The following is a 24,634-nucleotide window of genomic DNA, read 5'->3' on the forward strand; positions in this document are numbered from 1 at the left end:
GAAGTTATTTCCTTCGTAGTCATTGATTATTTGCTTTGATAATATATCTAGGATTTACTAGTTTGTAAGCAATTCCTAAACTTTGGTATTTTTATTTTGAGGGCTAGGAATTGTGTCAGTAGCATTAATTAAGAGATTGGGTCTATGCTTGATGGATATGTAAACTTGGATTCTAAAATTATAAAAATTGAACATACAGTCAATACTTTAATGTAGCGTGAGCTGTCATTTACTAGTTAAGTAAATGTCTCATGAAAATATCAATTCTCTTAAGTCTGAGGACTTCTGGTATATTTTCTACCTTCTAATTAGTTGGCAGGCTCCAGCCCTCAGGGTGCTGGTCAGGTACCTCTAGCTCTCCACAGGCTCACTGTGCTAAGAAATGGAAAAGTCTTGCCGGAAGGGAGGATCAGAGAAAAAGGCTATTTTGACCCTCATCTCTTCTGATTCCATGGTGTTCCAGATTTCTAGGTTTTGGAGGAAAACATCTCTCATATCGTACTCTTCCAACTCCCACTAGGACCCACTGGATTCCAAGAGAGGCGATAGTTCTGTCCTCATATGCCTTTCTTATAATTATTCTCTTTTTCTGTAGAGCACAGTGTTTCTTGTTTGCTTTGTGTTTGAAAGGGCTGGATGTTGATAGGTATGGGGAGACATGGGGAAAGGTTAACGAATAAGTGGAAGATAGAGAAAATAGACTGAATTCCTGTTGATGTTGACGATAGAGCTAATATTTTCTTTGAAGAAATGAGGGCATCTTTGTGTTTGGAGAATGGCACTTGATTAAAATTTCATGCTGTTTTGGAATGAAATGATAAGTGCTTAGTGGGCTTTTATAATATGTGCTTTGATTAATCTCAAATACACATTTGACATATATTTATCTTTGAAGAAGGAAACTCCATTTTGCCAACAAATATTCTTAGAGCAAATAACCTGCAGCCACCTAGGGTATCATGCATACCCTTGAACAGGTGTTAGAGGGTTCCTTGTAAGATTATGGTATATGAAACTGAAGTTGTACGTCTATTCTCATCATGGATTATTTAATTGATTAATATAATGTTGGTACTCATAAATAGAAGGTGTATTCACACTACTTTAAAACCTGGGAAATTGTCTTTCTTTTATGAGAGTTGGATCTAGGACTTGAATTCTAATAAGCTTATAGTTATTCTCTTCCTTCTCTTATAATAAAGGCATTTTATAAGAAAGAAGTCGGAGCTGGCATAGCGGTAAAAGATACTCCAGAGATTGAACGAGTGAGGAAAAATCAGCAGAATATTAGTTCAGTAAGTTCTCTCTAGCATTAATTATCCTTTCCAAAAGCAAATGTAAGCTAGATGAACGTTTTTAGTTCTTTACTAAACTGGCTGCTTTTTCCTTTTCTTCTTTGTAGAAATGCTATTTCATCAAATATCAAAGGTCTAACTTTTAGAGGAAAGACTGTAGGCTTGTTCCCCTTGAACCTGAAGCACTGTTTTATCTTGACATATCAGAGTGCGTAAGAGATAGATCACTTTAATAGTACAGTAATGAAATCTAGGATTAGGTTTCATCCTTTTGAACAGAATTTTAACTGTATTAAATTTTTCAGAGAAAGGATAAGTTTCAGTATGTCTCCATGACTTGGAGGAAAGAAATTTTACCCTGATTAAAGGCCTCAGAACATTTATTTGGTGGCTTAAGAGAAGATTTCAAAGGCCCCATTTCCCTTCTACTCCTTCCAGCTTCCAGCAAAGAAAAACGTACACCTTCACTATAATTCATGAAATAACTTACCCTCTACTTCCCTTGGAGCTTGGGGGAGCATAGAGGAGGAGATTAATGTTATGAGTAAATCTTTCTCCTTTCAGTGCTTGACATTTACAATGGATAATTGCTATCCTTACCAGTAGGTATTCTGCCATGTATATTTAGTATATTTAGTTTCTTGTGGATGAATCAGGAGTTCTTTCCTTAAATCCCCTTCCCCAGCCTTTCTCTTCTCCTTCACCTTTGAGGCAGAAGCTTTCTTTAAGTAATCTGAGTTAAACCGCCTTGGTTAGCCTCGTGTGTCAGGAACTCTATCAGGAGAAGGACCTTATGCTGCGGCTGTATAAATCTGGTCTGATCCACCGTGGTAGAGGCTTGTGTCAGACAAGACTCGGATCTGATAGAGAGATTAGTTTGCAAATGTTTGTTGGAAATGTTTGTTTCCTTCACTTTCACATGATAATATTTGAAACGTAGCCATCAGTGCGCTGGGGTACAATGTTATAAATGTTCTGTAGTGTGCAATTCTATTGCATACAGTGAATGGCTGTGCCATTCTGATGAGTTTAGAGTCATATGAAAAACAAAAATGTTCCTCTTTAATCGCGTTTAGTTTCTCATCCGAGGAAAATGACATGAAGTAGTATAGTACATCATTTCTTCTCCAGCATCCTACTGCCTCTCCTAGCAAACAATAAATGCACAGTTCTGTATCTCTACGAAGTTGGGCCATAAACTCCTGCTTAGTATTCAAATGGGAAGTTGCCCTTTCAAGATTAGCTATATCTGTCAAACCAAGATATGATTCTCTAACATTTAAAGATCTCGACATTTTCCACCTCCAGAGTACAAGCCTTTTAGCTATTAGCTTGCTCTCAGAACTATTTTTGAATCTTATTTAGAGGTAGCCTCTCTCACTGTACTCTCAATTTAACTGTTTTGGATCTGGACTGATATTGGCATTGTGTACTCATATGAAATCCACAAATACTAAGACATAGATGGTCTCTGAGATATTTAGGAACTGTTTCTCAGTGACTATCAGCATAGATTTCAGCCTTAATCATTTTAAAAATTACCAAGTGATTTCTAAAACATTCTGTGCAGATTTAAGTCTTTGCTCAATTTCTACTTGTGCCTCTTAAGTCTAGCCTGTGTTTCCATACGCATGAATATATATGTATGTCCTTTTTCTGGAATCCAATCTTCCAGGAATTTTTGACCTGTTAAAATACCACCTGAGGGGCTAGCCTGTTGGCGTAGTGGTTAGGTTCCCATGCTCCACTTCAACGGCCCAGGGTTCCTTGCTTGGGATCCTGGGTGTGGACCTACACACCGCTCATCAAGCCATGCTGTGGTGGCGTCCCACATAGAAGAACTAGAATGACCTACAACGAGGATATACAACTATGTACTGGGGCTTTGGCGAGGAAAACATAAAAGGGGGAAGATTAGCAATAGATATTAGCTCAGGGCCAATCTTCCTCACCAAAAAGCATTAAAAAAAAAAGAAAGTAAGGGGCTGGCCCTGTGGCCGAGTGGTTAAGTTTGCACGCTCCACTGCAGGCGGCCCAGTGTTTCATTGGTTCGAATCCTGGGTGCGGACATGGCGCTGCTCATCAAACCACACTGAGGCAGCGTCCCACATGCCACAACTAGAAGGACCCACAACGAAGAATATACAACTATGTACTGGGGGGCTTTGGAGAGAAAAAGGAAAAAAATAAAATCTTTAGAAAAAAATAAAAGAAAGTAAAAATTAAAATAAAATAAAATGCCAGCTGAAACGATGGCATCATTAAGCATTTCATAAGTTTAAAGAGCTGTTTCTTGTCCCCTGCCTAGCTGAGTTCTGGCATTACTGTTTGTTGGGTTGAGCTTCCTCGAAATAGATTTGAAAGAGGAATTTTGAATGAAGTGGATGTTAAGATATAGACGGACTTCTATGTAAAGTGATTGTGTGGGAAGAAGATACTTCCTGACTTTCTGCCACTGGCCCTTCTGTGGTGTTAAGGACACAGTGGTCTCTGTTTTTGGTGCATTCCCCTCCAAGACCCCCTTTTTCTTCTTTTATTGTGGCCACTTAATTTTTTTTCCTTATTTTGGATTATTTGTGTGCTCTCAGTCAGATAAGCAGTGTTCCAAGACTCTGTAGCTAACTCAATTTGACTTTTGCCTTTAAATACGTGGTAGATTTTAATTAACATATTAATAAACAGAAACTGCTTTTCAGAGAGAAAATAATAAATGATGTATTATATTACTGAAGATAATTGCCAGGATTTTTTGTGCATCTGCCTAATGATAAAATTTATCCTCATAAGCAACATTTGCTTCCTTTAATTAAAAAACTCCTACAATGATGGATAGGTGAGTAGATATGGGTTTATTTGCACTTTAGGATAAAGGAATCATGAAAGCATCAGATAAAATAAAAATTTGTGTTCCCATTGAAGGACAAATTAATGTTGGAATTTAAAAATTCAGTTATGCAATAGTTACAAGTAAGAATTCTTAACTATTTTTTAAGCCTCATGTTGAATGAAGTGCACATTTTTTAAAATAAATTATGCAGGTGAAATACAAGGAAGAGATGAAACATGCAACAGCCATTTCTGATCCTCCAGAGCTAAAGAGAATTAAAGAAAACCAGAAGAACATCAGCAATGTGTGATCGTATTTCTTTAAGTATTGTTTCCTATTTTATTGGATAGCAGTATAAATGAGGGCATGGAGCTTGAACAGGTGAAATCCCATTGCAATGAATACCACTACAGGAGGACCAGTTCCCGAAAGGTGGAGATAAGATCTCACACATCTTTATGTTGGGCGAGCAGTACACCTAGTGTGTGCAGTTGTTTATTAAAGACTGTGTTCTTGAATGCCTACTCTGCTTTTGTTCTTGGGGAAATTCAAAGATGAGTGAGATACACTCTAAAGTTGGGGCCTGTGAGTATTCTCAAGGTCTCCAGGAGAAACAGACAGAATAAATAATGATTGTCCATTGTTTAGTGTGAGAACAATAATTAATATTTTGGGGGTGTTTACTATGCTTTTTGAATACATGAAGTATCTCGTTTAATAATAAGTAATAATTCCTCTTGCAAAGTGCTGTGGAAATTCAGGAAGGAAGGCTATGTCAGTGAGAGAGAGGAAAACCCTCAGAGAAAGAGTAATTTTTGAGTTAGATCTTGAAGAGTTGAGTTAGATCTGGGGTAGACTTTGTAAGAAAGGGCCTTCCTGGCAGATCAAGCAGAGTATGTCCAGGAACCAAGGCCTCTTGGAGGAGGGGAAGGTTTAGGGTGATGAGTTCGTGGGGTGAAACGTGGCAGGAGATGCTGGTGGAGAGAGAAATTGTGATCCAGGTCATGAGGAGGCAGTTGGGCGTCCCACAGTGTCCCTAAGATACGGTTCATATACTGGCATGGTATTCAAGATGCTGTTAAGAGGTGCACCAGTGATCAGGCCCTGCCTTAGTGATTAAATTGTTTTAATGTGTACCTTTCCTTAAAGGAGGATTACTAGTTTTCAATTTATCATAGAAACATAGCACTCCCTTAAAAATAACTTTATTTGAAAATAATAGTGAGTTAATTTAATGAAAAAGTACTATAAAACACAGCACAAGTGATATCTGGCATGGCATATGGGAAGTGGTGTGGGAATGGTGGAAATTTGGGCAACACTGGAGTAATGGAGAAGAACATGAACCCTGGACTATTGGGTTGATCCTAGTTCCAGACCTTACTGGCTGTATGACCGTCATAAGCCACCAACTTCTCCAAGTTTGAATTTCCTCATCTATAAAACAGGGACTAGAATATTAAGTGAGATGTTGCCTGTAAAGCACTATATAGTATGTTTGTGAGTGGATGGATGCAAGACATGATGACTCTCATATCAAATTCATGTTCCCGAACTTACATCACTAGAAATTGGCTACATCAGTTTCTCTACATGAATAATGCTGTTCAACAGATTCTTCCCCTCTGAGCTTTACCCAGAGTAATCTTTCCTTGTGTCCTGCCATCAGTAGAGATTACACTGGATCTTTCCTCACTTTAACTCAGACAGTTACCCCAGACACAAGAATCTGCCCAGACTCTCAAAATATATGCCATGGCACAGAGAACTCGCACATTGCAGAAAGAGGTTGCACCAGAAGGGGCCTGTCCCTCTGTCGTTTATTTTCCAGGCTTACCAGACTTCTCTACACTTACACGTTACTGCTGAGAGTGGGCATCTCAAGTCCATTTTATCTGCCCGCCCTGTAGGCCTTGTGATTTCTTGCCAAAAAAATTCCCTAACGCTAAATTGAAGCTCTAAAAAATCATTAAGACTGTCCCTGTAGAGTTTCTTGTAATGGGATTTTAACCTCTAGTTTTGCTTTTGCCTGTCAAAATTCATTTGGGGGACATGCCGTTCTGTTTCTCTGTGTCGGGTGCTCATTGTTTCTCTGGGTCGGGTGTTGTGGAATTGCTGGGAAAGCTGACCTTAGCTATGAGTCTGGCCCCCCCAGCTGAGAAGGGGCACCTCTGCAGGAGCTCAGGGAGGCTTCTATACTGCTAGGTCAGAGAGCAGTCCTGCCAGTGTTGGAACTTTGTTGAGAAGGAAACTTTCAGGTTCAGAGTTTCTTTCTCTGGTGCTCGTTTGTCACAGAGGCATAAGCACACGACTGGTGTGACCCTCCTTTCTAATGATGAGCGCAGAGTTATTCTTTTTAAATATAAAATCGCAATCTGATAAATATTGCTTTAGTGCTTTGAAGAAATGAGTTCACCGTAAGGATTATTTATTATTGCTGGTAAGATTGAACTCAGAGAGGACACCAATAATGAGACAATTTGAAGAGTAACAACTAAAGGTGGAATTCAAAACATTTGCACAAGAAAAACTTAGTCTGGGATCAATATGATGAAGTCTGTTAGCAATGCGTATTTCACTGTCAGATCCTAGTGAAGATTTTAACTAATGAATGCTCTGTAGCCATGTGGAATTTTGTTTCATGTTCTGGAGTGTTGGTGCGCGTTTCCTTCCCTTAACTCCACACTGTCTTGCGCCTTGTTCCCAGCTCCAGTATAAAGAGCAGTGCCACAGGGCAACCCCAGTAAGCGTAACACCAGAGATAGAGAGAGTGCGGAGAAACCAGGAGCAGCTGAGTACGGCAAGTGGTTTCTGTTTCTCTTCTATTTTACGAAACATTGTATGTTTTTATTCTTCAGAATGCTCTCTGAAAAGCTTGAAACCCTCCACATGTTTGGATATTCCTTCTCACATAGTGAAGGGCATGAATTGTGACCCTCCCATGTGAGCCCAGGACATTTGGGACTGTGTTGCTATAATTTAGCCATGTTTGTTTATTCAAGGAATCTTCATTAAGTACTCCAGTCTGCCGGGCATTATCCTGGTCACTGGTACACCAAGATGGAGAAGACTCAGTTCCTATCCTCATGGACCTCATAGTTTAGTTGGTAAATATCTACAACTACATCCAGGCAAGGACCTGGAGAGTGCTGAGTCTATTGTCAATCTGAGAGAAAAAATATCTATTGGAATAGAGCAAAAGAAGACCCGGCTTGATTGGGGTTTTAAGACATAACGTAGGGAACCTAACCTATAGAGTAGGGAACCTTATAAATAAATTGGGAAACAGTATTCAATCATTCAACAATCTAAAGCTAATAAAGCAGCGAGAGTTAATCATGAGGCACCTCTAACATGGACCCTGTGCTCAATGCTTTATGTGAACCCATGAGGTCGGCACGATTCATTGCTCTGGTTTGTAGAGCTGGGGAATGGAGTCTTAGGGAGGTCAACATGCCAGGGCCCCCTGGTTTGTAAGGACAGAGCTGGGATTTGAACCAAGGCCTCCTGAATTCAGAAATCTCTTTCAGAGGTGCCCCCCAATGGTTATTTTTCCCATTTTTTTGACCCTTTTATAGTACTTTTACCAATATAAACAATAGTCTTTTTCTTCCAAAACAGGTAATTTTGAAAGAGAAAACTGGTAATTTTGGAACTTAAGAATGAATTCTCCCAGGTGGAGGAAATCAGGCCGACCCCTGCTTTGTCCTTATAATTTTCCTGGAGGGCGGCAGGAGTGAGGAATCTTTAGCTTCTTTTGAAAGTAGAAGCTCAGGGTCTGAAAGGTAGTCAGTGGGCCTCCCGGGCTGCCATAGTGACCCACTGTAGTTCTCTTATAATGACTTCCTTCTGATGTTTCTCCCTTACATTTCCATTACTTTTATTTTTTTATTTATTTTTTTTAAAAAAATATAGGTTTTCTTATTTTATTCTTTTCCATGGTGAAGATTGAAATGATTTTTTTTTTTTTAAAGATTTTATTTTTTTCCTTTTTCTCCCCAAAGCCCCCTGGTACATAGTTGTATATTCTTCATTGTGGGTCCTTCTAGTTGTGGCATGTGGGACGCTGCCTCAGCGTGGTTTGATGAGCAGTGCCATGTTCGAGCCTAGGATTCGAACCAACGAAACACCGGGCCGCCTGCAGTGGAGCACGCAAACCCAACCACTAGGCCACGGGGCCAGCCCCTCCATTACTTTTAATTGTAGAATTTGCAATTAGTTTCGTATTGAACAGAAAAGATCATTTGTAAGAAGCACAACCAACACGTTGTCTTGCTAGGTCAGATGAATCAGAATCCACGTGTCGATGTGAACCAGAAGATGGACGCATATCCAAGATGGAGAAAAATGTGGAGAGAGATAGAGTTAATCTTGAGGCTCGTCCTCTGTGGTATTTGGGTGGAGACCATTTTGCTTTCTATTAAAATTCTTTATCCTCCACAGGTAAAATACAAAGGAGAGATTAAACAGGCAACTGCAATTTCGGATCCACCGGAGCTGAAGAGAGTTAAAGAAAACCAGAAGAACATCAGCAATGTGTGATCTGCTTAGTAACTTTTTTCTTAGGATAGCAAACGTGCTGTCAATATCTCCAAGAGGGATTATGTTTACAAAGTTTTCATGACCTTGAGTTGATATTCTGCTCTGAATTGACTACCAATTTATTCGAAAGGTGTCGGGGTCTTAGGTATTATGGGCACAACGAGGCATTCCCTGCTGCAGAGTTTCCAGCGACAACCAGTAGGATTTTGCCTGCACGTTCTTGTGTATCCCTCTTGGCTTCATGCTATTTTGCTGCAGTTCCCCAGAGGGATGCAGCAATAGCTCCTGGCTTCTTGGCCCCACAAATAAGCTTCCCACTTCCTTTCCTACCTGTATGTGTTTTAGTTCTCTAGCCTTCTAGATATTATTACTTTATTTTTGGACGGAGTCTGGGGGGAAATTATAAAGTGTGCATAGCTGAATAGTTCACATGAGACAGGCCCATTTTAGGGGCACTTGGTAAGGGGCTGTCAGTTTTTATTCAGACACCGTCTCCTGGCTGCTCTAACTCCCTTCTGTTTATGTAACCTACAGATGTAGTTCACAGACAGACTCCTTTCTCGAAGTCATTAACATATAGATTGGGTTCTTGGGAAGAGGAAATTTGGACATCTATTTGGTTCAAAGAAATCTTTTCTTCTTCAAAACTTTAAAGTCATTTGACCAGATTATAAAGGAAAGGCAGGTTATTGTTTGGCACTCTTCCTAACAACTATAGTTTGGAGAAGTAGATGGTCCTCTTTTCTGCGATATATTTAGAGTCACACTCGGCGTGACTCCATTACTCTGGAAAAGGAACATGGTTATTGAGAAGCAGGAACGGAGTAGTGGGAAGCACACTGGCCTTTTTATGGATGACCATGGTCACCTATTTAGGCATCCTTTCAAAAGTTCTGCACGGTTAATTACTATGAAACTACAACAGCATAGTACCATTCTATATGGGTAGGAATACCTTTGAATAATATCCATGAAGACGTTTCTTGTCATATTCTTTTGCGATGAAATGCTTATTACAGCTTTACAACAATATGGGTAGGCCCATATATTTGGGTCCATTCACAGTGATTTGGACACATAATCCCTGTTATGGGGTGTTTTAGGATGGATTGATTTAAGAGGCAAGCATTTTGCATATGACTCGACCTCTGATAGCATCCTCTGTTTTCATAGAGTCTTTTCCTTAGCTCCTTAAAATAAATACTATGTGGCTCTTATTTAGTTGAATTGATTCATGGTACTCTATTTTTTGTTCTCTGAAATGATAGGTTTGTTATAAAGGTCAGCTGGGAAGAGCTACGGTTTTGAGTGTAACTCCTGAAATGGAAAGAGTAAAGAAGAATCAAGAAAATATTAGCTCGGCAAGTGGTTTTATTCATTTTGGGCTGTCACAGAGAATGTTTCCCTTATTGTTTACTTGCAGTCCTGTTTTAAACAAAATCTATTTTCAAGAAGCATTTGTGATATATGTAGTAAATACACATGTTATTTCAGATAACATCCAAAAGCTGCCACTAGATTTATGTTATCCTGTAATCCTTCATTGATATTTCCAGATGTGACAGTCACATTTAAAGTTTAGTTTTAAACTATATTGTTTTCATTTAAACATGTGTTATTTTAACACGTGTTATTTTAACCAGTGTCTTTGAAACTGGTAGTCTTTGATGCGTAAGTTAAATAATTGTCATTTTACGGATGGATTCCATTGAACGTGGATTGTTAAGTGCTCTCTGCAAAACAAAATAAGAAATGAGTCATTACTCCAAAGTAAGGACTTAGAGGAAAAACATCCTTCAATACATCTAATATAGAAATTGGTTTCTTGTTAAAATCCCATGGTGCACATCAGTTTGATTTGGATAGTATGCTTTCTCTTAGTGAATCTCAGGGCATCAGTTGTAAATTGCACATATGCCCTCAGGTCTGCAATAATTGCTATCCTAATCTGATAATCAGCCTCACAAATAGTGTGCTGATGGTCAGCTGTCAAGAAGAGCTCTATGCCTGGGGATCAGCATTTAGGTTTTACAGTGGACACCTCTCTATTGGCATTTCTGTCTACAGATGCTGACTGTAGTCAATATAACTTACCTTTTTTTTTTTTTTGCTGAGGAAGATTCACCCTGAGCTACCACTTGTGCCAGTCTTGCTCTATTTTGTATGTAGGTTGCTGCCATGGCCTGCCTGCTGACAAGTGGTGTAGGTCTGTGCCCAGGAACTGAGCCCGGGCTGCCTAAGCAGAGCATGCTGAACTTAACCACTAGGCCATGGGGCCAGCCCCCATAAATTACCTTTAAACTGTGGCTGCTTAAAAGGAAACTAGCTGGGGCCAGCCTGGTGGTTAAGTTCATGTGTTCCGCCTTGGTGGTCTGGGGTTCATAGCTTCAGATCCCAGATGTGGACCTACGTACTGCTTATCAAGCCATGCTGTGGTGGCATCCTACATACAAAATAGAAGAAGATTGGCACAGATGTTAGCTTAGCGACAATATTCCTCACCAAAAAAAAAAAAAAAAAAGGGAAACTAGCCTTATTGTTTCTTATCTTCTTTGGAGGGGAAAAATAAAAGGAAATAGAAGGAAGCTTGGTGTGCATTCTTCAACAGTGTTATGGTGGAAAATGGGGAAATATAGAAATAGAAAAATAAATTTAAGTTCCATTGAGTTTTGCACTTTCCCTGTTTAATTTAAGTATGATAACCAGTTTTACTAACTACGTTGTTAGTGGATGTTGGTCACTCACACATTTGTTTTCAGTTGATAGATTTAGGTCATTTTTGCTATAGCTTTTAAAAGAGATCTTTGAGAGTAAAATTTTAGATTGTTATTCTAGAATGAAATGTAATTACTGAACAAGTTACCCAGGAGATAATTCAGAATATGTTGTGTATGTTTCACTCATTTGGAAAGCTCGAAAAAGTTCCATAATGTTTTTTATTATAATTGTCTTGTTATAAGTACGTTCTATTTACTTTTGCAGGTAAAATATACCCAGGACCATAAACAGATGAAAGGTAGACCAAGTCTGATTTTAGATACACCTGCTCTGAGACATGTCAAAGAAGCACAAAATCATATTTCAATGGTAGGATACAACCAGATCCTTCTCATGACTAAAACATACTAAGGAATGGCACCGCCCAGTGTACCCACGGCATTAGTTCACCATTAATCTGGATAACTAACAAAGCATGGAGATGCGATGGGCCCATCCTTACGGGGGCACTTTCTAATCACACTGAAATGTAAAGGAAACATTTACTCAAATAAAGTAACTTTTCTCAGTGATTTTTTGGGCGTCTTTTTATTTCTAACGTGACTACTATAAATGCATTTTGTGAAAGACATTTGTCTGCACTTCTTTTCAGTGAATTTTAAGATGGAGCTTGGTGTGTTTGCATGTTGCAAAGAATGTAAAAAAATGTATTTTTTAAAACAATTTTATGAGATATAATTTATCTACCATAAAGTTCACCCATTTAAAGTTTACTATTCAATAGTTTCTGATATAGTTTACAGACTTGCGCAATAATCACCCTAATCCAATTTCAGAGCATGAAAAATGTATGTTTTAAAGTATACCTAAGTTTTTGTAATAATATACAAAAAATTGTATATATAATTGTTTGTAACTCTCAATCTAATTTTAAATAATACTGTTTTCTTGAATAATTGTGTGGAAATAGTTTATCATTTTATTGCGTATTAAAGGTTAAGAGATAGGAAATTAATTAATTTGTAGCTAAGTTGGTACATTTTAGGAAGTAACGAGGATTAAAAAATATCTATCTTTGGGCCCGCCCAGTGGTGCAGCAGTTAAGTTCACGCACTCCACTTCAGTGGCCTGGGGGTCGCAAATTTGAATCCCAGGCATGGACCTACACACCACTTATCAAGCCACCCTGTGGCAGCATCCCACATATAAAATAGAGGAAGATGGGCACAGATGTTAGCTCAGGGCCAATTTTCCTCAGCAGAAAGAGGAGGATTGACGGCAGATGTTAGCTCAGGACTGGTCTTCCTCAGGAAAAAAAAATATATATATATGTATACACACATGTGTATATATCTATCTTTTAAAGCTTCTGACTGATACACAGGTTTATATATGATTTAAAAGAGCTATAATGATGAAAAACTGTGAAAATATCAGCACTTCATTTCTGATGCTAGGAAGCTGAAGTTTTGGACATTGTTTTTGGAATAATTGGAAAAGATACGTATTTGTAGAAAATAATCTAGATCCAGTTGGTGCAGTGACAGCTGTCATTGTATCAAGACTTTGTGAGCTATGTAACAATCAGAACATTTCAGTTTGAGTTAATATTGTTTTTTCCTTTGTTTTCAGGTAAAATATCATGAAGATTTTGAAAAGACAAAGGGAAGAGGCTTTACTCCTGTTGTGGATGACCCTGTGACCGAGCGAGTGAGGAAGAACACCCAGATCGTCAGCGATGCTGCCTATAAAGGTGTCCATCCTCACATCGTGGAGATGGACAGGAGACCTGGAATCATCGTTGGTAAGCTGCTGGTCCTTCTCGGCAGGTCTGCACAGTCAAAAAGATTCTCCTTGCCATAGCTTTAGAATTAGCCTCCTTATTCATCAGACTCCTCCTCAAATATCTGATGTGGTGCCCAGTTGAAAATGGACCACAGGCCGTGTTATTGTTTGCACCATGTGGAATGGGATTCATGGCATTCACAAGGTATCATTGCAAATCCTTTCTATTATTGCACGTTCTCTGTCTTTAATACTTTTCTGGTCTTAAGAATGTTCCTACTTTTTCAAGAAGCAGCCCAAAGATCAGACGCAGGTGATAACAATGGTTGGACAATTATTCTGTTTCCTTTGGTTTGTATACTTGATCAATATATTGTACTGCAGACATCGTCTGCATGGGTGACAGAAATAACAGAAACAATCCCATTTAGGTCCTTTAGTACAAATAGAGATATTCTGATGGTATTCTGTAAAATGAATGGCCTATATTTTTTTTGAATATTACTCTGAACTGGGATAATCAAGAGCTGTCTGAAAGTCCCATAAATCAGAGCAGGAGGAACTTTCTCTTCCTGCTGTTCCTTCTAGTCAGTCAGAGGAAATCTTAGGAACGTAGTGTTGAATGGGGGCTGAGACACTGAGGATCACACTGAAGTCCAAGGCAGGGCTAGAAAGGAAACTTACTGACTTTTCAGTGTATATCAACAACTCACACTTCCAAAAGACTGTCGTCTTCTCCAGAGCAGTTTGCCTCTGAATTTTTGTAGCTAGTCCAATTATATTACATAGCTCAAATAATATTTTTGGTACCGTGCCTCTCAGTAACTTCACTGTTAGGTGATCTTCATCTTCAAAGGTAAGAGCTTGTTTTTTGGAACTAGGGAAAGGCCATTTAGAGGTGAGTTGGGGAGGAAAGTGTATCTTTGACAGGGTAATGTCTTAGCATAAACAAGGGTAGTAAAATCAGGGCACTAAGTTACTTTGCTTACTAAAGCAACTCCGAAAGCGTTTTCCGAAGAGTGATTCCAGACATATTTGTAGGCAAGTGATAGCTTTGCTGATCTTCCCAAGTTGATAGCTTAAAAGGATCACATTAAGTTGGATGGATGAGTTGTGATGTTTTCATCGCAAGTCATGCAGAATTAGAAAGTTTCATTGCTTTGTGTTAACATCTCATAAGGGCTAGTGCGGAGGGTCTGATTCATCCCGTGAGGGCGAAAATGCTGGAGTCTGCACAGCTTACCCCAGGTCCTACCCAAATTAGGGGCCAGGAATGACGGTGCAATCTTTGCTAGAAACTGTGAGAGAGTCCAGATTTTGAGCTCTCAGACATCAGTACTCATTACCTTTGATGTAGAAATTATTATTTTTAAAAAAATATAAGATATATAACTCTAAATTATGCACTTACTGGGCAATCCAGAAGTCAGCTTATGTCTTCTTATTGAGGGAAGCTGTTGTTCGTTGAGGATTTGCCTTTGCAAGCACAAAACGAACTACATTCAGCAAACATTACACTTCTGTGCCAGGCATGAAAATACAGGTTTAAAGATTTTCTGAGTAATTCAGACTAAGCCAATTTGTCCTGCTTCTATTTTGGATGGAGGCTCTGTTCCTTAGTAGTTGTGTAACCTTGGCCAAAGGAACTCAATCGCTCTCTGCCTCAGTTTCCTCATCTATAAAATAGGGACCCTATAGTACCTAATTTAATATATTATGAAACTTAAATGAGTTATAACTGAGAATAGTGCCTGGCATATGGTAAGCACTACATAATATTAATTAAATTAATTAAGACAGTAGATCCCCAGTTCCAGTTTGCTAATTAATTGCTTTTACTCATACTCCATTTCTGTCACATGTCTGCAACTAGGTTTTTATTTTCCTGTTGTTGGTACAGCACTATATGGATCATTTGAGGACCTGATAAGCATTAGTTGGAGAGAGTAATGAACCAGAAGTTGTTAGATTTGGATTCTGCCTCCAGCTAAAATGGCAGACCCAATTGGCTGGCGCGGTCTGATTACTGACTCACCTGTGGTCCATTGAGAGCCGGAAGGTGCTCCTGGTTCCTCTTTCCGTCCCTCCTCACTCCTTGCTGGGTGCCTTGCCTTACTGCCCTTTTCTAAAAGATGTATCTTACATGGGTTAGCTTGCGCTCACGGGCTCAGAATGAAAACCGGGCTTGCCGCTTGCCTACATTTCAAACATTTGTTTCTGTTATAGGGAGAGAAGTTTTTGTTTGTTTTGTTTTCTCAGACAAAAACCTCTCAGTCGTTTCTTCTGAATTACCCACGTGTCTTTAATGAGAGGTTGTAATCAAACATTTTCCCGGTTTTCGTGTGTGGAGAGCGCGAGGGATCGGGGCTCAGCGGTGCGGGAGTTGTCTGGTGTGCACATGTGCTGGGTGAGCAGTCACAGGCTCCATGTGGCAGGTCCGTGAAGAATAAACCAGGCAACCTCATTGTGATCATAAAATTTTCTTAACAAATCCTTGTGAACGCGGCTGTCCCCTCATTCTCCTCGGGGGTGTGCAGCTCTGTAGGTTTGCTTATTGCATGTTTGTTTTTACATATATTGCTTTACAGACCTTCGCTGGACTCTTTGGTGCTGACTTTTTTTTTTTTTGTATTCATTCTTGATCTGTTGGTGTCTTCCTTTTGGTAAAAGACCTCAAAGTTTGGCGCACAGATCCAGGCTCCATCTTCGACATTGATCCCCTGGAGGACAATATTCAGTCTAGAAGTCTACATATGCTCTCTGGTATTGCTTACATTTTGAGTTTCTCTCCATTTACATGGTTTTCTCCTGAAAGCGAAGCTACTCTGACCTGTAGAGGTTCATTTGCCAACTGTGTAATGTCAATTTTAAAGTTGAAGATTCAAAAAACCAAAAAAGTGCTATGTTGCTTTAAAATACCATAAATCATGTATGAAAACAAAAGTTGCAAAAGGGCTTTATAACATGACCTAGATTCATTTGTTCTAAATTCATTTAAAAAAGGCATCTAGAGCTTGCTTATGTGCTTTTTATTAGTGAATATGAGTTTATAAGTTTTCTGGGCTTAAAAATGCAATTATTTGGCTTACACCAAAGTGCTAAGACATAAAGATTTGTTTCATGAAAAACATTGTTCCAACATTTTAAATGTAGATTTGAAGAATTATATATAAAACAGTGGAGAGGTTTTGTGTATAGCATCTAAATGTCTTAAAAAAAATAGACTTCCAAGTATCCTTAAAATTTCTCTGAGTTTTTATGTAAGGCAAAATTTATATTTTACATAGGAAGTTTATTTGACTTTTATCTTAGACTGAATGTTTACAACTAAAAGCAAAAAACAGAATGGTTTGGGTATAGTGATGGCATAGATTGACATTTCACCCTTTCAGACTGTGTTTAGCAAACTGAAGCTTTGACAGTTATGCAATTATTTCAAACAGTATAAATAGACGTATCATTTAGGTCTGACTCTGCCCCCAGCTTTCTACCTTAGATTTAATTGTTGACATTAATAAAATTGAATGCCCAAGGCAAAGTCAGGATTCTAATACTTTTATAGTCAATTTGACCCACATAATCAGCTAAAACGTGTCAATTAACTTTCTAAAAATAAAGAAAAGGCAAGACAGACTGTATGCTTGGCGATACTTGAAAACAATTATGTATAACTAGATGTTATGTTGGATAGAAATTTATTAGTTTGCCAATGTTTTCTTAGTTCTTGTCAATTTCCCATCCTTCATCTGTCCTTTCAAATCTACATTAAAAAAACGAAAATAAATGATTTTTAAGTCATTTATATAGTGGATGCAGTGGATGCGGAAATCTGGGAATAAGTGAACTTATAATAGCTGAGCTTTTGGAATATTATTGAATAGGAGTTATTTCTCTTCCTTGTTAAACTTTTAAATAATTTTTTGTTTCTTCTGTTCTTTAAGTCACTTAATCACAGATATATGTTTTCCCTCCAATATAGAAAAGGCGAGTCTCTATAGGAGACACCGGTCTCGATCTCATTCCAGCAGTACGTTCGGTACGGGTCTGGGAGATGACAAGTCTGAGCTATCCGAGATTTACCCTAGCTTTTCCTGCTGCAGTGAGGTAACACGACCATCTGACGAAGGAGGTATCCACAATGAGCCACTCTCCAAGAAAAGTCATTTTTTAAGAATGTATCACAGGCGTGTCTTTAACCTGTTCTTCACCTTTGCACAAACGTTTAGCCCGGTGTATTTGAAAATTTTAAATTATGTTTAGAAAGTTGTCTTTTTTTTAAATTACTAATTTGCATCTTTGCATGTTTGTTTTCCCATCTTCACTCTTTTCACCACAAATGGATCTTTAACAACAAAAGGATCTTGGGATCTGCTGCGTGATCTGTCTTCACACGAGTTGTATGTGATGGATATACACAGCCCGAGTGGAAACTCGCGTTCTGTGGAGTTCGTATCTGATTTCCATTAAGGAAAATTGATCTCACAGTTATATTTGAGTGGCTAAGAGGTTGCCCTGAACCTGTGTGTGTTTAAATATTGATATACATTTGTAGACAGAGTTAGATGTTGCCAAAAACAAATTGGGTGTGATCCTTGCAGTATGAGATTTTTTTTTTAAATGAAAATATTGTTGATTGTTAATAATCTTCTCCGTATTTTATAGAACCATCATTTTCCTCTACATTCTCTTTTTTTTCTTCATCCAAGCTGGTGGGCTAGGTTTAGAACTTTTAAGTTGAAATTGTTTTGGATGTTAAACTAATCCTGGCGATAAAGCTGTTATGAACGGTTAAGACTAAGGTGCAGCTCCCTGCTCCCCACTGCAGTTACATTTCAGTACAGTGGGGAAGCCAGAGGACTGAAGCGCATAAGAACAAAAGCAATACTGAATTTCCTTTTCAACCACAAAGGTCACATTGCTGAAATCCCTAAGGCAGGAAATTTTGAAGTTGAACAAACCTAACACCTTGGGAGAAAAAGTAATGTCACTGAGGACCTGATGAAACTATGAAAGCTCTTGTAATTGTATAATTGTTGTTTGCACTCATGAAAATAAAACACTTATGAGAATAAAATCAATTCTATTCTATACATCTTAAATTATACATTCAGACCGGCCTAAGCTTGATAGAAAGTTTCTTTTTAATTACAGCTTTATTGAGGTGTAATTGACATATAAAATTGTAAGATATTTAAAGCGTACCTCATGATGATTTCATATACATATATATTGTGAAAGGAGTCCTCCTGTTTAGTTAATGAACACATCCATTGTTACTGCACAAAATTGGGGTTCTCTTGCTCAATGCTCATAAACAGCCAATTGTTACAGTATCAGCTTTTGAGAAAAGGAAAAATCTTCATTGCGAGATTGATCTGCAAGGAGACAGGAAGCAGCAGTCTCAAATCTGTCTCCCTGATCCAGGATTTGGGGCGAAATTTATGGGATGAAGGGCAGGGCGGTCTGAAGTGTGGAGAAAGATGTTTGGAGGTGAGAAGTGAGGTAATTGATGGTCTGTGCAAGCATAGTCAAGCTTCATGGCTCTTCATAGGACGCGTGTTCACAAAATGGTGGTGTTAGTATGATCTGAGAGTGGAATTTTCAGCCTTGATGTCAAAAGGGTCTCTTATTGGGCATTTGCACAGGCTCGGTTGATGGGTTGGTGGTCTCCACCAGCCTGAACTGGACAAGGGGTTGTTTCTCAGTTCCAGAAAAACCATTCTTAATTACTCTGTTGATAAGATGGGGTCAGTTGAACTGGTCCTAGAGGGCCTGTGGTTACCCTATCACCTCACACATTTATCTCTTTTTTTTCTTTTTTGGTGAGAACATTTAAGTTCTACTCCTTTAGAACATTTTAATTATACAATATAGTGTTGTCAACTATAGTTACTGTGTTATACATTAGATCCTCAGACCTTATTCATCTTATAACTGAAAGTTTGTACCCTTCTACCAGCCTTTCCCTATCTTGCCCACCCCCAGCCCCTGGCAACCACTTTTCTACTCTGTTTCTATGAGTTCAATTTTTTTTCAGATCCCACCTTAGTAGAAAGTTTTTAAAGATCTCCTTTCTCTGTAATCTAATGAAACGTGTGTCAACTAGTTTTGTGCTCTCCTAGGTAAGATAGACATGAGGGACCTCCCCCTTCTGTGTCTGGTTCTCTAACACAGGGTTCAGTAACTTCTTGAGGTTTTCTTATTTTGGATTTTGGGTTACTGATGTCTCCCTTCAGTGTCCTCTGTGGTTCTGGAGGTACAGAATAATGTTGATGCTTGATGAGATAAATAAAACCGCAAGCAACTACAAAAATACCTTTCCATCAACCTTATTTAACTTTACTCAGTCCAGTGTGTTGGAGTTGATGTCTCACCCAAATGCAATGTCCCTTAGAGTCTTTGCTTCACCAGTGACCTTTCTACTTCGTTCATTCGTTTATTCACCAAATGTTTATTGACTGCTCTTCGTACACTAGCCAAGAGCTTGGATCTGGCAGTGCACGTAGCAGTGAGCAAAAGAGACATGCATCTGCTCCAAGAGTCTTAGAGTCTGGTGGCGGACCCTGACATGAAGCAGATACTTATCCAAGTAATATATAATTACAAACAGAGTGAGTGCTGTGAGGGGAGGGCATGGGGTGACAAGATGTATAACAGGGGAATTCCATCTGGCCTTGATGTCAGGGAAGGAAGATATGAGCTGAGATGTGAATGCTAAGTGATAGTTAACTAGGCCAAGGGGGCTGTGGGAGAAAAAATGTTTCTGATGGAACAGAGCACTGAAATGCTGTGTCAATGACACGTTCAAATGAAGGCATCAGATAGGCAATTAGAGTTCAGAGGAGAAGGCTGCACTGGAGATAAATGTGGAAGTCATCATCTGTGGCACTGATAAGGTCTTGAATGAATCTCTGCAGAGAAGGAGAATTCGGAGACCCCTCCTGCAGATTTCTCAGCTCCCTCTGTGCCAGCAGAGGAAGTCCAGGTTTGCTTGTCTCCCATTCCGTTCTCTCCTCCAAGCCTGCGTTATAAAGACCCTCTGCTGTTGGTTAAGCTCTTCTTTCTCTTCTCAAGCCACAGCGCCTTCTTTTTTCTAATTATTTCTCGCAAGAGGACCCTATACTGTGGCAAACTGAATGAGAAAATGTCTACATTGAAAGAAGGTATATATATATATTCTTGCATTTCTATTAGAATTTCAGTAAGAGTAACACATAGTTAACAGGGAATAAATATGTTTTTTAAAATGGAGGAATTTCAGACTGTGTAAAAGGTGGCGGGAGGAGATTTTTGGTGGGAAGTGGGGGTCTCAGTAACTCAAATCATGCCTTGTAAGAAAAGCTGACTCTTTAGAGGCATTTATAAACTTAGTCATTCTCAGTCATCTGTTATGAGGCCAGGTTGCCCTGTCTTTAGTGATGTTTCCTGGTTTGGAAAACAGATATTGAAGTATGAAGCAAAAGGAAAGATGCACCAGTAAGTTTTATAACGAACACAAGGGATGGTACACCCCCAAGATGTCTGTGTCAATTTGAAGAGATTTTACGATACCTGGGAATATACTCCTAATGTCATTTATTTTAAGTGAAGCAAGGCATATTCTATCAATTGGCACCTTATGTCTGCATTTAAATGATTAGTGACATATCAAACCTAATATGCCCAAAGCCTTTTCCCCACTCCGCTCTCCCTCTTCCCCTACTTCTGCCAGTTTTTCAGGCCTCCTACTTGCTATGTGGCAGTTGCAACTTCCAAGGGTCAGAAGTCAAACCCTTGGGAGTCATTCTGCACACTTGTCTTTTTGTTTGTTTGTTTTGTTTTTTGAGGAAGATTGGCCCTGAGCTAACATCCATGCCCATCTTCCTCCACTTTATATGTGGGATGCCTGCCACAGCATGGCTTGACAAGTGGTGCTAGGTCCGTGCCTGGGATCCAAACTGGTAAACCCTGGGCCACCGAAGCGGAATGTGGAAACTTAACCAATGCACCACCGGCTGGCCCCCTGCACACTTGGCTTTTACTCATGCCACACATCCAACATGTTAGCGAGCTTCTCACCTCTGCCAGCAAAAGTGTACCCAGGATCTGACTGCCTGTGTCCACCTCTGCCCTCACTGCTTGTTTCAGCTGCTGCCTACACTCCCTCAGCTCAGCACAGAAGCCTCTGAGGGCTTCCTGCTTCTGCTCTTGCCACTCTGCATCACCAACCCTCTGCCTTGGTCTGTTCTCCACCTGGCAGCCAGAAGGAGCTTTTTGAAACAGAAGTCAGATCCTGTCACTCTTCTGCTACCATTTCATTCTGAATATATCCTGGATCCTCACCATGGCCTCCAAGGCCCTCCTCCGATCTGGGCCCGGGCGGCCGCTCTGACCTGAACTCATTTGCTGCCATTCTTCGTACACTCATCCACTCTGGTCATCCTGGTCTGCCTACTTTATGCTAACCTTCCAAGAAAGCTACCCCCCGGGTCTTTGCACTTACTATTCCTCCTGCCTGGAACACTCCCCGTCCCACCTCTCCTGAATAACTGTTTAGCCCGATTTTTCTTCATGTTTCTGCTCAGATGTCACCTCGGAGAGACCTTCTCCAACCACCAGAGATAAAATAGCACCTTCTGGTACTGTCTGTCCCTTTTACTCTGCTTTTTTTCCCTTCATCAGCACTTAACAGCCCCGGCACTGTTATGTTTTTATTTGTTTGTCTGTCTCTGCTTCCCGAGCCTAGAAGCCCCACAGGAACAGAGGTATGGGCTGTTTCGTTTACTGCTCCATCTGCAGCTCTTAGAATAAGCACTCCTCAAATGCTGGTGAATGAATGAAATGGCCAGATTAATATTTTAAAAACTAGACCCACATATATAAATATATGTAAGTATAATTATTTTTTTTAAATAAGGTGCTATTGTGGAAGGCTTTCAAGGAAATTCTTCCGGTTTTGTTTTGATATGTTTCAATGACATTAAAGCATAGCCGGAAAAAACCTAAAGTGGAAACATTCCCAGAGTATTATTTTTTTTTCTGGTGGGGAGGGGAGGCAGTAGGATCCATGACTTTTCAGCGGCTTTGAAATTTAGGGTCCCCTTTGAAATGTGTACTATGTGGGCCCTGGTAAGGAGGTGCTGACTGACTTTGTCAGAGGGGGGAACTTTTATGGTGATGACAGCTGTTTGATAAAAACCTTCAGTGTCTTTAACAGTAACACTTAATCACATGCATTGTTTAAATGCCATTCTAGAAACTGAGAAGAATTTTAGAACAATACTTCTTAGCGTTAGATGAAGAGAAAAGAAAATGTTCATATGTATTTAGAAATGCCATTTTTTTCCTTCCAGATTTTGTTGATTCCTTTAAATTTAGATTAGGATTTTATCTGATGAAATGTGTTCTGTCCCAGAGAGATGTCTGTCCTATTGGGGTGTCTCCCTGCTGTCGAGGTAGTGTCTACTCAGTGCAGCGGGATAAGAAATGCACTTCATCTTCGCTCTCTCACTACTCAGTCTGGGCTCTGGGGAGGTCATCTCCCCTTGTTAGGCTCAGATTCCACATCTGTAACAAGAAGCATGTAGAACAAGAAGCTTTCTAAGATATTTTACGTTTCCTAAGCCAAGTGCCGTAAATTTCAACGAACTCTAGTTTTTTTCTTTCTCTTCCTTCTCTGGATGAGAATGTGTTTATGTCCTGAAGGCGATGTGTTTTACTTTGTGAATTAAGTGGCCGGGCAGTTCTGAGCATCATAGTTTTCCGGTCCTTCTCAGTTAGAGGAAATTCTAATTGTTAGAACAAAGGGTTAAACCATCAGCTCATTTCCTTGAGGCAAAAGTACAATGTTTTCCTCATTCACATTTGGTTTTCATGAGCATTAACATAGAAGCCTTCTCCTTTAAGTTTTTATCATTGTTTTAGTTACGTGTTTCTCATGATATTTTCCCATCTTGCTTTGATTGCTGAATATTTTCATTTTCTTATAAGATTATTCTGGGCTTTCTTTACTTTTCAGTCTGCTTTCCAAGGTATTAAGTTACCAAAGGGTTTTCATTTTACATCTCTACTGTGTTACTTTGATTCAATAAAAGAGGCTTTTATTTAAACTTCGTCTAATTTTGTTTTCATTCTTGAATAGTATTATTTGAAGTTATCTTTATTGCCTTTTGGTATTAGATTAGGTTAACTTATTTTCATTTGACACAGTTCCTTGAGTGGAAATAGCCCTGATGGTTTCTGCTTATTTCATTGCAAGGTTTTCTTTGATCTTTGTGTTTGTCTTTCGTTCACTTGCCTGCAACATGGATTTGCCTGCCGGTATTACTTTGTATTTCTTTGCTTTTCCTTGACTTACAGCATCGCTTTGCTAGTATTGTTATGTGTTTGGGATCTCAGCGTTTACCTTTCTCAGTTTAAACTTGTATTCAGTTTTGCTTCAAGTGTTTTATGTATTTCTGTTTTCTTCTGGAGCATCCAGGACATCGCAGTGTGATGGCGAAGGAAAACAGCTGATGCTCTTTTCCAAAGAGAAATCCTCAGTGTTCCAAACTGCTGACCTTTCCATTTTGCTGTGAAATAATCTTACTGGGATGACCGAGTCCTGCCTTAACTGATAGAAAACCAGTTTTCTGAATTCTGTGACCGCCCCAACTGGGCTGTGCTTATAGCATTCCATCCCATGTAATATGTTCTTAAAAGAGGTTAGGTTGCAAGAGATGCCTCAGAACATTCTAGAACTCTCAGTAGCTTGTCTGTATATATACCAAGAGAGCTATGAACCAATTATGTAGCCAATTGCCTTGGTGTTTTATAGGCACCATAACTCCATCTGTTCATTCACCAAACATTTATCTAGTATCTCCCATATGTGTGAGATGCTGGGAACATAAAAATAAAATGTACAGTTACTGTCTTCAAAGAACTCACATTCTGGTGGGTGAACCAGATGCATAAACCCACGGTGCTCAGGAAGGCATTATGATGGAATAATGCATAAGGTTAGAATTAGCCAGGCAGAGAAATGGGAAAGGAGTGTTTTAGGCAGGAAAGTAGCATATGAGAGAACATAGCACATTGGAAACTTGGTGTGTTTGGGCACATCTGGAGCCCAGGGGCTGTGTGTGTCTAGGAGATGGGCTGAAGAAGAAGACCAGAACCAGAGTGAGGGCAGTGTGAAGCCACAGTCTTTTCAGAGACAGGGTTCAACTGAATATAATTTCAGGGCACTTCCCTTGGGCTCTATCCTGTAGGCGAGTTAGAGGCTATTTAGAGGACCAATTACCTAGACTAGAAGGTAACTGAGGCTCTGCCTTGGAGGTTTAATCTACTCTGGGAGCTTGTCTAAGAGTCTGGTCTGCATTGGATGATTTAGATTCTACCAAGGAAATTGACTCCTTGGGCATCAAATGACCAGAAGACCTTCTTAGGAGTCCTCTAGAGGGGCTGATGGTGTAGAGACAGCGTTGTGGACTTTTATTTCAAACAC

The 24,634-nt window shown here is 39.4% G+C and overlaps 1 protein-coding gene across 6 annotated transcripts in view; it reads left to right on the forward strand.

Moving 5' to 3' along the window:
• Positions 1 to 24,634, forward strand: part of NEBL (nebulette) — a 108,834-nt gene that overhangs the window by 64,390 nt on the left and 19,810 nt on the right. For 4 of the 6 annotated variants that reach the window (XM_046679841.1, XM_046679842.1, XM_046679843.1 and 1 more), the window contains 9 exons: positions 1,203 to 1,295; positions 4,334 to 4,426; positions 6,830 to 6,922; positions 8,566 to 8,658; positions 9,933 to 10,025; positions 11,647 to 11,751; positions 13,015 to 13,186; positions 15,838 to 15,930; positions 17,147 to 17,296. In XM_046679841.1, coding sequence (XP_046535797.1) covers positions 1,203 to 1,295; positions 4,334 to 4,426; positions 6,830 to 6,922; positions 8,566 to 8,658; positions 9,933 to 10,025; positions 11,647 to 11,751; positions 13,015 to 13,186; positions 15,838 to 15,930; positions 17,147 to 17,296 — 985 coding nt within the window. The remainder of the gene's footprint in view (positions 1 to 1,202; positions 1,296 to 4,333; positions 4,427 to 6,829; positions 6,923 to 8,565; positions 8,659 to 9,932; positions 10,026 to 11,646; positions 11,752 to 13,014; positions 13,187 to 15,837; positions 15,931 to 17,146; positions 17,297 to 24,634) is intronic. The other 2 variants (XM_046679846.1, XM_046679845.1) reach the window with 2 other exon arrangements.

This window comes from Equus quagga, chromosome 12 (assembly GCF_021613505.1).
Source record: "Equus quagga isolate Etosha38 chromosome 12, UCLA_HA_Equagga_1.0, whole genome shotgun sequence".
Taxonomy (NCBI): domain Eukaryota; kingdom Metazoa; phylum Chordata; class Mammalia; order Perissodactyla; family Equidae; genus Equus; species Equus quagga.